The sequence below is a fragment of the Trachurus trachurus genome (genome assembly GCF_905171665.1).
Source record: "Trachurus trachurus genome assembly, chromosome: 17".
In the NCBI taxonomy this organism is placed as follows: Eukaryota; Metazoa; Chordata; class Actinopteri; order Carangiformes; family Carangidae; genus Trachurus; species Trachurus trachurus.
In genome coordinates this window covers 28,906,351-28,918,376 of record NC_139900.1, presented here as the reverse complement: position 1 = coordinate 28,918,376, position 12,026 = coordinate 28,906,351, and the positions used below count along the sequence as shown (strand labels likewise).

Genomic DNA, 12,026 nt, shown 5'->3' with positions numbered 1-12,026 from the left:
AGTTAAAGCAGTGAAAAACAAAAGGTCCCCCCAGTCTAAACCTGCTCAGGAGAGGCATGAGCCAAAGGGCCACAGAAGGAACCGCAGAAATATTTTACATCCAGTTCAGCAGAGAAGAAAACAGAAAGACTTGAGGGGGTTTCTACAGCACTCGTTCGGCTCTGTCTTTTAGCTACTAACAATAAATTATAGAGAACAGTTTTAAAAACAGCAGCACCAAGAATAAAGGGTTTGCAAATCTTTATACAAATTAAAACAAAAATAGATCTTTTGGAAAAATATTCCAGACTTTATGTGTCAATCTGAATTGAGCCCAGACCACTGGGGATTGTCAAATGAAATTACAGTAAAGTCCTACCACAGCCAAATCGGAGTATGATTTAATATGATTAGTAACATTTTTTCCATCAGTTCTGAATTCAGTTGGTTACTCTACCACACATTGCAGTGATAGAACAGGAAATATAGTGTCTTCATTTACTGTAGCACTAGTTCACATTTTAGCTGCTGCGATCTAAAGTTGCAGCAGATGTGAATGATTTTGGAATAGGGCAAGAATTTCAGTGGTTAAAATGGGATGTGACAGTGTGTGTGTGTGTGTGTGTGTGTGTGTGTGTGTGTGTGTGTGTGTGTGTGTGTGTGTGTGTGTGTGTGTGTGTGTGTGTGTGTGTGTGTGTGTGTGTGTGTAGCTGGCTTAGCATTGGAATGAGGGACTGAACCCTTATTATTTTTTTTTTCCCTATTTTTCTCTTTTTTAGTATTTCTGGAGTTAATGGACCAAAAAAGTTCCCCTTTGATTAACTTCGCTGGCCAGTAAAAAGTTGGAACATCATTAAAAAAAACACCATTAATGATAAAGCATTCCTAGACCTTGAAAGGTGGATAAATAACATTCACTTTCTTTGTTGCAAATTGTTCTCAGCTTTATGCCATTTCTTGTCTTGTGCTTGGCATTGATCAGACTTGTACATCAACCTTAAGGTCAAACTTTAACATACATCATACATCACTCAGGCTGTAGGGAACCTACGGTGCTTTATCATAATAGAACCTGCTGTGACTGCCCTACATTTTCATGGTGAATGCATCTTGACCCTGATTCTATAATGACTGTTGACACCCCCTTAAAGCACATTAAACTGGTGAAAAGGGGCTTCTCAGTTCTGCAGCACCAGAGACTTTTGCAGAATTCATATGGTGCCATGATGCCACCTAGTGGATGAGTAGGTTTACTACCAAACCACACCATGGTCTTTGCAGGTAAGACATGAAATGCTTGGGACGAGGCTTGGGGGAAAAAAAGAAAAGAAACAACAGCCAAAAGAAGCATTTCATAATAAACAGTGCACTTAATGCAATAAAATGAGTAGCATGGGCTGTGTGAAAACACATGTGACATGGGTCCAAGCATATGCAATGGTAAGAAAAACACACTTTTGTTGCTGAATATGACTGGCTATAAAGTTGTATAGCTTTTCCATCACGACAGCTGTTTGTGTGCAGTACACAGCTGTTTTTACTGGTGCTGTCTGTCATGTAGATAGAAAATTCAAATAAAGTTTCCGTCTTGTTTGTTTAATGTACAACTGGGGCAGAGCAATAAAGTTTCCGGTACAAAATAAGGGGGCGGGACTTGTTTGTCACCGGGTGATGACGTCTGTGTAGGAGTTTATGAACGCTATGGCGGCTCATGCTAGCGAGCTTGAAATTGCAAAGAAAAATTTAACCGATGCAATTGGTGATAATGTCAAACAGTAAGTGAAAAAAAGTGTTTGTACGTATAAACTTTTACTGGCGTTGGTTTTTGACTTTGTTTCTTGGTTTCTTTGAAGTAAAGGCGACATTAACTTGCATGCTAGCACTTGCTAATGTAATGCAGCATCCATTTATTCTGTGTTCCCATCGTGAAATAATACCAAACAAACGTTAGATACGCGATACACCTTGCTTTAAACTTATCGGAAAGTATCTCATAGTTGTATTTAAGCGGTATTGCAGTTTTTATGACCTGGGCTTGAAGATTTCAATAAGTGTATCTTAAGTTAGCGTGGAAAAAGAAAAAAAAACCGGTAACCGTAGCCATTAGAAACTAAACAGTTAACGTTAATACCACCATCGTACATTTATGTGAAGACAGTGGCATACAGAAGCTGCAGTCCATGTACCTAACTATTGGTTTGTGTTGTGACATTAATACTACATGTGATGTTTTGTGTTTGCAGTTACTGGGCAAACCTGAAGCTATGGTTTAAACAGAAGATCAGTAAGGAGGAGTTTGACGTCGAGGCGCGTCGTCTCTTGGCACAGGAGAATGGTTAGTGGTCATGAAACAAAGTTATGCATGTACAATTGTTTATATTGAAAAATCAAAGCAACCTATAAGGTGTTGTTGACTCTGCATTTCCCTCCTTCTTCATCTGCAGTCCATGTCCACAATGATTTTCTCCTAGCCATCCTCACTCGCTGCCAGATCATCGTCTCCACGCCAGGTAGGAAGGTTTTATTGGTTTTACATGGCTGTACCTAAATGTAAGCTGCGATTAAAGCTATAGTTAGTAAGTTATTCTGGCGTCATTTGGTCAAAAATCAATCCATCCGTTGTATTACACCGTCTGATTAAAGATTTTGTCTTTCAGTGAAAATGTGTTGCTCAATCAACAGCGAGCAAAACTTAATTAATACCCCCTAAAAAAATCAGAATATTTGACTTAAGGGAAATGCTGTTGTAAATGAATATTCATCATCAATGTGTCTTACATCAACCTGGTGTTTTGTTCGGTTTTCTCCTCTAGAGGGCACTGGACCCTTACAGTGGCAAGGTGGCTCTGCTTCAAAGCCAGGCAAACCAAAGGGGAAGAAGAAATGTCCTTCTAGACAGAAATTTGATGTAAGTGGTCTCAAAACAGATTGTTTCCTAAATGATGGCTAGCTGTGTTGTGTTTTTTTGTCTAGTGATGTCCATGTCTGAACAACTGGTTCTAGCATTTGGATGTTTGTATGACCTGTTTGTGACTTCAGCATCGTTTCCAGCCTCAGAACCCTCTGAGCGCTGCCCAGGCCTTCAGTCCACGGGAGGTCGGAGGTGAAGAGGAGGAGCTTCGTCTCAGCGCTCACACACTGTTGCTGCCTACACGGGGCCAACTGGAGGCCCGCATGATGGTGACAGCGTTTGAGCTGGGTTTGGACAACATCACGGATGACGCAGTCAGCACCATGATCTATGCTGTAGAGGTGTGTGGAAACTGCCGACCAAAAGAGCTGCCTGTGTGATGGGGATGTGGAGGGGGGGACTTGACGCTGGTGCTGATGTATCAAATCATTTGTACTGATAGTGTTAGCCACACTCACCCTGTGGGCCAGTAATGTGTGGATGATTAGGGTTAGTCTGGATGATACCTGGATGTAATCCATAAAACACACATCTCTGACACAAGTAGCAGACTGTGTAACCCCACATTTTTCTTCCTGTGGCATCAGGTATGATTGACTACATATCTAAAAAGTTCATAGCACAGAAAATGATCATGTATCTTCCCAAAAAACAGGTATCTATAGTTCACTGTTTCACATCTAGTAGAAGAGGATTGTTTACTCCTACAGAGGAGGAGTACGTGAAACAAAGTGAAGGGTTCCTAAAGCTTCTTTAAAATTGCAGTAATGGGGTGCTGCTTGGTGGTCGAGTGGTTAAGAGCAGGTCCCATGTTGGCAATGCCAAATGCAGTGATCGTGAGATCGATTCCCAACTGTGTTCCGTGTTATTCCAGTCTATCTCTCCTGTCAATTAAAGGCAAAAATGTCCAAAAATATCTTTAGAAAAAAAATTGAATTAATTCTGTACTTGATGAATCAATTTTCCAAGCAAACATCTTCAATTATCTGTAACTTCAGTAAACAACGGCGTCTTGGTTTGGTGGAGATTAATTTTGGATCTGAACTTTTCATTGACATCCTGTGTTTTAACCTCCATGCAGAGGATTAAACGGGTGGGGAGATTTATTTTCTGCACTACGTATTATGTATGACTTGACAGCTGTGTTTACTCAGGACACCAGTCAAAGCTTAACTCAGAGCTCTGACTTATTTCAGCACCACTTGAAAGATGTCCTGACTGCTGTGATCACCCGGAGGAAGGCGTATCGGTTACGGGATGGTCATTTCCCTTATGCCTTTGGCAGTGATGTCACGCCACAGCCTTATCTGAAGAACAGCCTTGCTGCTTACCACAGTGTTACTGAATGGTAGGGACAACTGTGTTGGCTCTTAGTAACAGATAAGATATCCATGTTATATAAAATGAAAAGAGTTCATGTGTTTTTTTCCCTTTGATTTCCAGTAATTAATCTTGACAGTTGGCCATTGTCTCTTGAGCTGTCACTAAAGGGTTGTTGTATACCTGATCGCATTTCTCAACATCTCCTTCTCCTTTCATGCAGTCCTCCGCCAAGTGCTTCTCTCCCTGCCGGCCCACCACCCCAGGTGTCGCCTGACGAGGCTGAGCAACAAGCTGTCCATTTATTGGCTTGTTCAGCTGACAGTCTTCCAGCGCCCCTCTCTCCAATCAGCTTGTTTGACCTCCTGGAGGCTTTACAGGTAAGAAAAAACCTAGACCTGAACATCGACAGCAAATATAGTCCCCCATTTGTTATAGTTTGTTATAGTAAGTTTTCAAATGGAATTATTATGTTCCTACACTGAAAAACAAATTTAATTTCAAAATTATCCAAAATTTTGATGCAAATGTAATGTAAGTTATCTGAAAAGAGCAGTCAAGCTCCCACCCTTCAGGTGTTTTTGCTGTTTTCAAGTCTTAAAGCAGAAGTAAGCGGAATGTTTGTGTTAATATAAGTCTTAAATAGTTCTATCTTCCGACAGCAATCACATACGTTTATAGAGTGTTTGACGACACGGCCATAGCCGCTGTTATATGACGACCCCGCCCCCGCTGAAGAACTCAGCTGTAATTTAGAAGACCTAATCCTTGTCAGACGATGGTCGAGCCGAACCGAGCAGAGCTATAACTGTGTAGTGGAAAAGGGACGTTGGTCTTTTTGGCAACGAAATCCTCGCTGGTCTTCGCAAAATGCCGACATGCTTGTTTACAGTGTGTGGTTGAGAGCAGTGGGAGAGCGTGATGGGAGGAAGGAGGCGACAGTCATTACCGCTTACCGTAATTACCCTAGTTAGAGTAAAAAATCGATTTTTAGGATTTCACGTTTTTAACATCGTCCTAGCCAAATAATCACGATTACGATTTTAAATCGATTAATCGAACAGCCCTACGCGACGCTCGTCAAGCAGCTCGGAAGTGAGACGACTCGGTAGAGAGAGCGTTTGGTGGACACGGCCGTGTGTGTGTATGTGTGCCAGAGCAACCTCACTCATACACGACAGCAACCAGCAGAGAAGGACCGAGAGACGTGCCCAGCGACACCAGAGGGCAGCCCGCATCCAACCTACATCTGGACTCCTCTGCCTAGACTGCGGACGGATGATTGGCTCATGGATCACAGATCCACCTGAAGTGGCACTAGCGACACACGCACGCGCCGCTCAGAGCGCTTGCGACCAACGACCAAGACCAGCTGTCCGTGTGCAGCCCGACCCGACCCCGAATTAATCAATTAAAAACCAGGCCCGGCCCGTTACCCGCGGGCTCGGGTCGGGTAGCCATGCTCTAGTGTGCATGTGGTGACGTAGGGATGAGGGCGGGGACTGCTAACTTCATCGGCTGACAGGAAGTTAGCCAAAACCACCGGATCGCTTACTTCTGCTTTAAGTGATATAAAATTTGGCAGGTTTTGCACTCTTGGTTTAACAAAACAAGCTGAATACATGTTTTAGAAGACTGTATCATTCAATCTTCAAAGATTGTAACTTAAGCCTTTAAAAGATGATGAACTACTGCAAAGATCTTATCCTAAAACATGTGCTTTTAAAAGTTATGACATATTACCGTACTTGTTTATGCATAATTGAAGACCATATAGTGTGTAGAACTCAGTGAACCTCAGTCATATGGTTTGTAAGTCATGATGACCTTGTTTTCTTTAATACTTGTTCACATGTATTAATTCATAATTGGAAGTAAATATTTGAACAGTCAAAGTTTGTATTTCTTGTTTGTTGTTCCACTTTCATGTTGAACTTGGAACCTTGTTATTGCTGTTTGTCACTGAATTAGTTCCCACTATTAACGCTGTTCGGTCATCATTTAACAATAAAACCTTTTAATATCCTTCCTAACCCTTGTCTGCTGTAGGTTCATCATGGTGTGATGCCCTCCCACACTATGTATGCCCTTAACATGGAGCGCATCCTGTCGCGGCTCTGGCACCCCAGCCACGAAGAACTCGAACAAGACCATGTCCACCGGCAACGCCTTGCCGCAAAAGAGGGCTTGCTCGTCAGCTGAGGGCCGCTGGCAACTGGACTGTAAATGAACTGTGGAGATGATCAGGAACCAAACACAAGAATAATCCCCAAATGGAAATGAACGGGTAATGTCGTGTTCAAAGCCCCTTGTAAAAAACCTGGAAAATCACATCCATGTTGCACAGAAACGTAAGAGGATGAGTGGAGCGAGATGAAACAAAATAGTTGGACAGTGGACACAGAGCAGGCCGTCGGCTCCAGCCAACAGCCAATAGCTGGCAAATTAGCACTGTAGCGGCTTCATTTCTGTCTGGTCCAGCAGCCGCCGACCAGCCATCATTAGCATCTTCTGTCATATAGTGGGAATTTAATTTTTCAGATCGCAATATTTGTGTTTTAATTTCAGGATAAAACAGCAGCTACAAGCGATGGCCAGGAAATCCATTTCCAGCCTAGGTTGTACAGTGTCAGTGTTTGGGTGTGTGTGGATAAGAAGTGTGAATAGAAAGAAACGTGGCTCTTCTCTCTGCAGTTCATCTTGTACACATAGATATACATATGTTCAGATATGCCCCACGTCTGTTAATGAAAACACAACAGCCATATCTAATGCAGCGTCGTGCACATGACCAGATGACCACGTACCAATAACAGAGACCTCACAGGTGTTTTAAATTAAACCCACTGATTAGTGTACCAATAAAATGGCATAGTATAGGTCTCTCTTAACAGGTGCAGCAGATGTCAATCAAGCACACTGGAAGACCCTGAAGACGTCTGAAAAGTGAAAACACCTGTGTGGTTTTACTGTGTGTGTGTGTGTGTGGGCCTTTAAAACACACCTGGCACAGCTGCCTCCTCCTGCCCTTCATCCACCTTCTCAAGTGTTCCTACAACTTGTAGTGAGTGGCGTCTCTCAGTGTTGGTGTGAGCAGATTGAGTCAAATCTTTAATGTGCACTTGAATATCTGTTTGCCATGTTTGTCTAGTTCAGGTAAAAATGTGTATAAATTTGTACCTTTTTTTTTTTTTTTTTTACACAAAGCTTGTTTGTAATTTATTTTACACACAGGAGTTGGTAAAATAAATAAAATAGCATCTTTTATATTAAATATGCCCAAGGCTATATTATTAGATGTTGTTTCTCCTTAAGTAACCATCTGTAGTAGGAGGACAGTGATGATTCACACACATGCACACGTCCCAGCGCTCACTCGGGACCTCTTGCCATATTTGGCTACCTGCGGCTCACTTCCGACACCTCGCCGTCCAATGGGAGCCCGAGTAGACTCACCAGCCATTACGAGCACCCCACACTGCACTAGTGACTCAATATCCCGTCCGCCCCAGTTCCTTCAATAACAAACACTTCGCATAAAGACTGTATTCAATTATCTGATCTTCTACAGCCCCCCACCCCCCACCCCGCCCTATTGTTCAGCACACACAAATGCATCACGCGTGTCTAACGTTTTTTTATTTTTATTTTTTTTATTTTAGTCGTATTTACAGTCGAAGTGCTCAAAAGTACAACGTACAAATATTATTACAAAGTGTTATTTCAGGTCTAACATTAGTTACACCCATATCACAATTGTATGAACACAAGGGTTAAGAAAGTAAGGCAGTTCTTGTCAGTAAACGCTACACACACCTGGTAGAGTCCTTGCGTAAAGGTGTGAAACTTTTCTTTTAGTGTTACTCTATACATGTCGGCTAGTCGCTGGTGGGATACTCAGTGCTTGACTCAAGTCCTTATGCATTACATATATACATACATAGATACATAGACTTCACCTAGTGGAAGCTTTGCAGGGCAACACCTGGTTCACATTGTATTTTCTCTCTGACTGTCCTGTCAGGATGGAAGACTGTGGGCCTCAATCAATTGACAAGGTATGGACACTTGCCATGTTTCTCTGGCTTGACTGAATTAGCAATAGTGATAGCCTATTCAAGGTTTGGATGGAAATAAAAATTAATAAAATAAAAGACAATTGTCAGAAATATGTAACAAGTCACATCAGAGGAGTAATATGAGCAAATGTTCCCTGTGAGCTGTGCGCCTGTGCAGTGTTTTTTTTTTCTTTTCTTTTTTATATAGTGGCCTTTGCTCTGTTATAACTCACTATAGGCTACTGACCAGTTCTAATGTTGTCAGTCAACCATTCGTGTGTGGAAACTGCCTGAGCGGATCATTTGGTGGAAACTTGAAATGAGACTCCCCCTGGAAAGGCTGCACAGGCCACTTAAGCTGCATTTGGTCCCCAAGCAATGTCCCTTGGTTCTTTTCCCTTGGCAGTCTAGTAAGCTTGGAGCTGCTGCGTCAAAATGAGCTGGCAGCCGCTGTTAACGTGGTCCATGACCTTTTGCTTGAGCAGAGCCAGCTCGTCCCGGAGGACGTTGGCAGAGGAAACCAGCTCCGTGTTCTGGCTCTTCAGGTTTTTGACCCTATCCTCCAGCCGCGAGATCCTCTCCAGCTTCCTTTTCCGGCATTTGGACGCTGCCACACGGTTCCTCATGCGCTTCCTCTCCGCTTTGATGCGCTCCTGCGACTCCATGTCGATGGGGGAGAGCGGTGGGGTGTCTCCGGACATCTCTGGCACCGTCTGCGGCTCCTCTTTGAGCGCGTGTAGCCGCGTGCGCTGCGCCGCCGCCGCCGCCGCCGCTGCCGCCGCTACCGCCGCCAGTTGGTGGTCCATGTGGCTGTGGGGGGGATGGGGGGCGGATGGGTAACTTGAAGGTGGGTGCCTGTCGCTGGCAGGTCCGGACGCAGAGCCCACAGCCCGACTGAAAGTGCCCAAGTTAGTGTACTCTGGCGGCTCGGGGCGCGTCGTGCAGCTGTAGGGGATCCCTCCGCCCTCGGACGCAGCAGACCCGGACCCGCTGCTGTTGGTGGCGCCGGGCTGCGCGTCGTGGCCGACCGGGATCTGCTGCTGGTAGTGGAGCTCAGCCAGAGCCCGGACAAAGCCCTCGGCGAAGCCCTCCTGCTCGTCGGTGATGTTCTTGGGACAGACGAACTGGGTCGGGGTGGGAGTCGTCAGTCCGCTGCAGGACTGGATGATGAGTCGCTCCAGTTCAGGCGAGGCCAGCTTCAGTAAGCCCACGTCGGGGGACGTCAGGATGTCCAGAGCCTTGGCGCCCAGCTGTGGTTTGAAGTTTTTCGGGTCGTTGAGGTTCAGGGTCATGGTCTGTTTGAGGGTTTTGGGGTTGAACCCATACACCGCCGGCCCGTCATGCTGAGAGTTGGAGGCGTTCACGGCTTCTTCGTAAAACGTCGCTTCCATTTTTCTGGACATAAAGTTTGTGTCACCTCGAGGGAGGTCTTCTCTCCTTGGGAAAAAAAAAAGTCCAAAATCGACTGTTTACATATGTAGCCTGCTGTGACTCTCCTTCTCTCAACTGTCTTGTGGTAGAGTCCGCCTATTGTTGAAGTTCAACTCACTTGACAACTTAGTGTCCTGAGAAAACTTTTCTCTCGCGACCCGGAGCCTACGATCATCAACACAACACGTCGTCCCTTGTCGCCGAGTCTCGGTGTGTTTACACCTCAGGCTCCTTTCCGATTTATCCTCCTTCCCCAAAAACTAGAAACAGTGCCCGAACAGGGATAATACTTTCTATCACTTCCAACGTGGAGACGAACTTTATCCACCTCTAAGCTGCAGCTCTACTGAAAATAACAATGATGTCATTTCTACGGCTTCTCATTGGCTCGAGATGATTTGGAGGGCGGTGCATGTCTAATGACATGCAGGTTGCTCTGACAACGAGCCATGTCCACGCCCCCTCGCGATGGCTTATGGGATTAGGTAATGCAGACAGTGAAGCAATGTACTCTGGGATTACGTAGTGTTTTTGAATATTTAGTTACCCGCTCAATTATTAGTTACCCATCCTGAAGTGAGGGCTGCTCCAGATTCTCTGTCGAGTTTAGCCTCAGACACCAGATACAAAGTTCCTTTAGATGACCACAAACACATCACGATCACGTCTTTATCAACACACGGTGATGAGAAATCGTCAGTGTAGGCTACAGTTCAAATTGTGAACTCTGATGGCTGGATCAGAAATGAATGTGGTTACAGTGATGATGATGATGATGATGATGATGATGATGATGATGATGATGGGGAAACAGAAACAGAAGGAGAAGTGAGAGTAAGAGATCATACCTGCACCAAAAACTATTTTGTTGTGAGGAACAACACATTTTAAATATTTATGTCTGCAGCTGTGCGTGCTTGGAAGTGCCTTTCAGAGTTCTTACATTTTTTTAAATAGCTTTCTTGTGATTTGATGTTTGCTATGGTTTAGATAATAAGCCACATTTATCATTAATAGTAGCCTATAGTTTTGACTCAATAGTCCAAATTGTTAAATAATTAAAAATAATGTAGGCTAAATGATATTTAGAAGTTAAATCAACCAATCATAGTTAACCTATCATATTTTTGTTCACAATAGCCTAGATAATTACAAACTTACATATAGACATGTTAAACCCAGTGGGGAATTTTAATGTTACACAATTAGGGCAGATATCTGAAGTTAGCCAACACAAGAAAGGAAATACGTAAATTGACTTATTAAAAATAGTTATTCTTACATTTATTCTCAGTTATTTGTTACCCATCCTAATGTAAGGCCTGTTTCAAATGATCCATGAGAAGAAGATGATGGAGTATATTGTCTATACATAAGGTCAAGTTTCACAGATCAGACAGACAAGAGCACATTTACAACAGGACGTGATTATTTCATCATCAAATTGTAGTGGCATGGAATCATCCGTGTTTACACAAACGTAGTGACGGATCAAAAGGTGAGTGCTGACAGCAGCTAAAATAGTTGAAGGGAAGAGGAAGAGGCGTTGAGAAAGGGGAAGAGGTGAAGATGACAGATCAGACCTGCACTGAGGGCGCCTTTGTTGTAAAGAACAACACACTTTAGAAATGCAGTTCTACAGGTACGCATAGCCTACTTCCAAGTTCCTCTTTGATTTCTAGCATTGAAATGAGGATGTGGGTTGCTGGAAATACAACTGACCCCGTTGGGCAAGTGGCAGGAACAGGTAGACTTTACAGAAAATGAAGATAAGTTAACAGGAACATACAATTATTAGGTCATACAGGCAACAAATATACAGCATCTACATAATACATATAGCATTTAGGCTATGTACATACATAACTAGAAGCTGATCTAAATGTAACTGTTTGTACCAATAATAACCAATAATTTTTTTTGAAGTTGTTTAGGAAATCTATGTTGTTGTTTTTTGTCCCCATTCATACTCATATCTCTTAGTTACTCACTACCTCAGAGTCACCTGTCTATGTTTTCATTGTTTATTGTATTATTTATAACACACAGTAGTAACTGTGCTGCACTTTCATTCATGCTTGGCACCACCACTGCTATCTTGCACCGCCCTCTATTCTACAACTACTGTAAGTATTTATAGATACTACATCCTACATACAGCTGGTATTTATATTGCTCCATAAAATGAGCATTATTGGCCTGTGAAACTTCCTCTGTGGACACAAAAAGTTATATTTTATTTTAATCAACCAGTGAGCTCACACTACAGTAGCTACATTAAGCACATCATCTTTACCTGGCCCTGGAGCATACAATAGAGGTTATTA

General features: G+C 43.3%; 2 protein-coding genes across 2 annotated transcripts; one reads left to right on the top strand and one right to left on the bottom strand.

Moving 5' to 3' along the window:
• Positions 1–1,637: 1,637 nt before the first annotated feature.
• Positions 1,638–7,343, top strand: tada1 (transcriptional adaptor 1). The gene is made up of 8 exons (XM_083991891.1): positions 1,638–1,754; positions 2,223–2,314; positions 2,424–2,489; positions 2,793–2,887; positions 3,019–3,231; positions 4,087–4,238; positions 4,434–4,590; positions 6,260–7,343. Exons 1-8 carry the CDS (start codon positions 1,672–1,674, stop codon positions 6,410–6,412), a joined length of 1,011 nt encoding a protein of 336 aa, XP_083848017.1. The 5' UTR covers positions 1,638–1,671; the 3' UTR covers positions 6,413–7,343.
• Positions 7,344–7,848: 505 nt separating this feature from the next.
• Positions 7,849–10,034, bottom strand: LOC311000302 (transcription factor Jun-like). The gene has a single exon (XM_083990980.1). It carries the CDS (start codon positions 9,669–9,671, stop codon positions 8,676–8,678), a length of 996 nt encoding a protein of 331 aa, XP_083847106.1. The 5' UTR covers positions 9,672–10,034; the 3' UTR covers positions 7,849–8,675.
• Positions 10,035–12,026: the final 1,992 nt, after the last annotated feature.

Bases quoted from the DNA above. Each gene is read 5' to 3' on its own strand.
- LOC311000302 (XM_083990980.1), bottom strand. From the start codon at position 9,671: ATGTCCAGAAAAATGGAAGCGACGTTTTACGAAGAAGCCGTGAACGCC.
- tada1 (XM_083991891.1), top strand. From the start codon at position 1,672: ATGAACGCTATGGCGGCTCATGCTAGCGAGCTTGAAATTGCAAAGAAA. The intron at 1,755-2,222 runs GTAAGTGAAAAA...TTGTGTTTGCAG, and splicing joins ATTGGTGATAATGTCAAACA to TTACTGGGCAAACCTGAAGC. The intron at 2,888-3,018 runs GTAAGTGGTCTC...TTGTGACTTCAG, and splicing joins CTTCTAGACAGAAATTTGAT to CATCGTTTCCAGCCTCAGAA.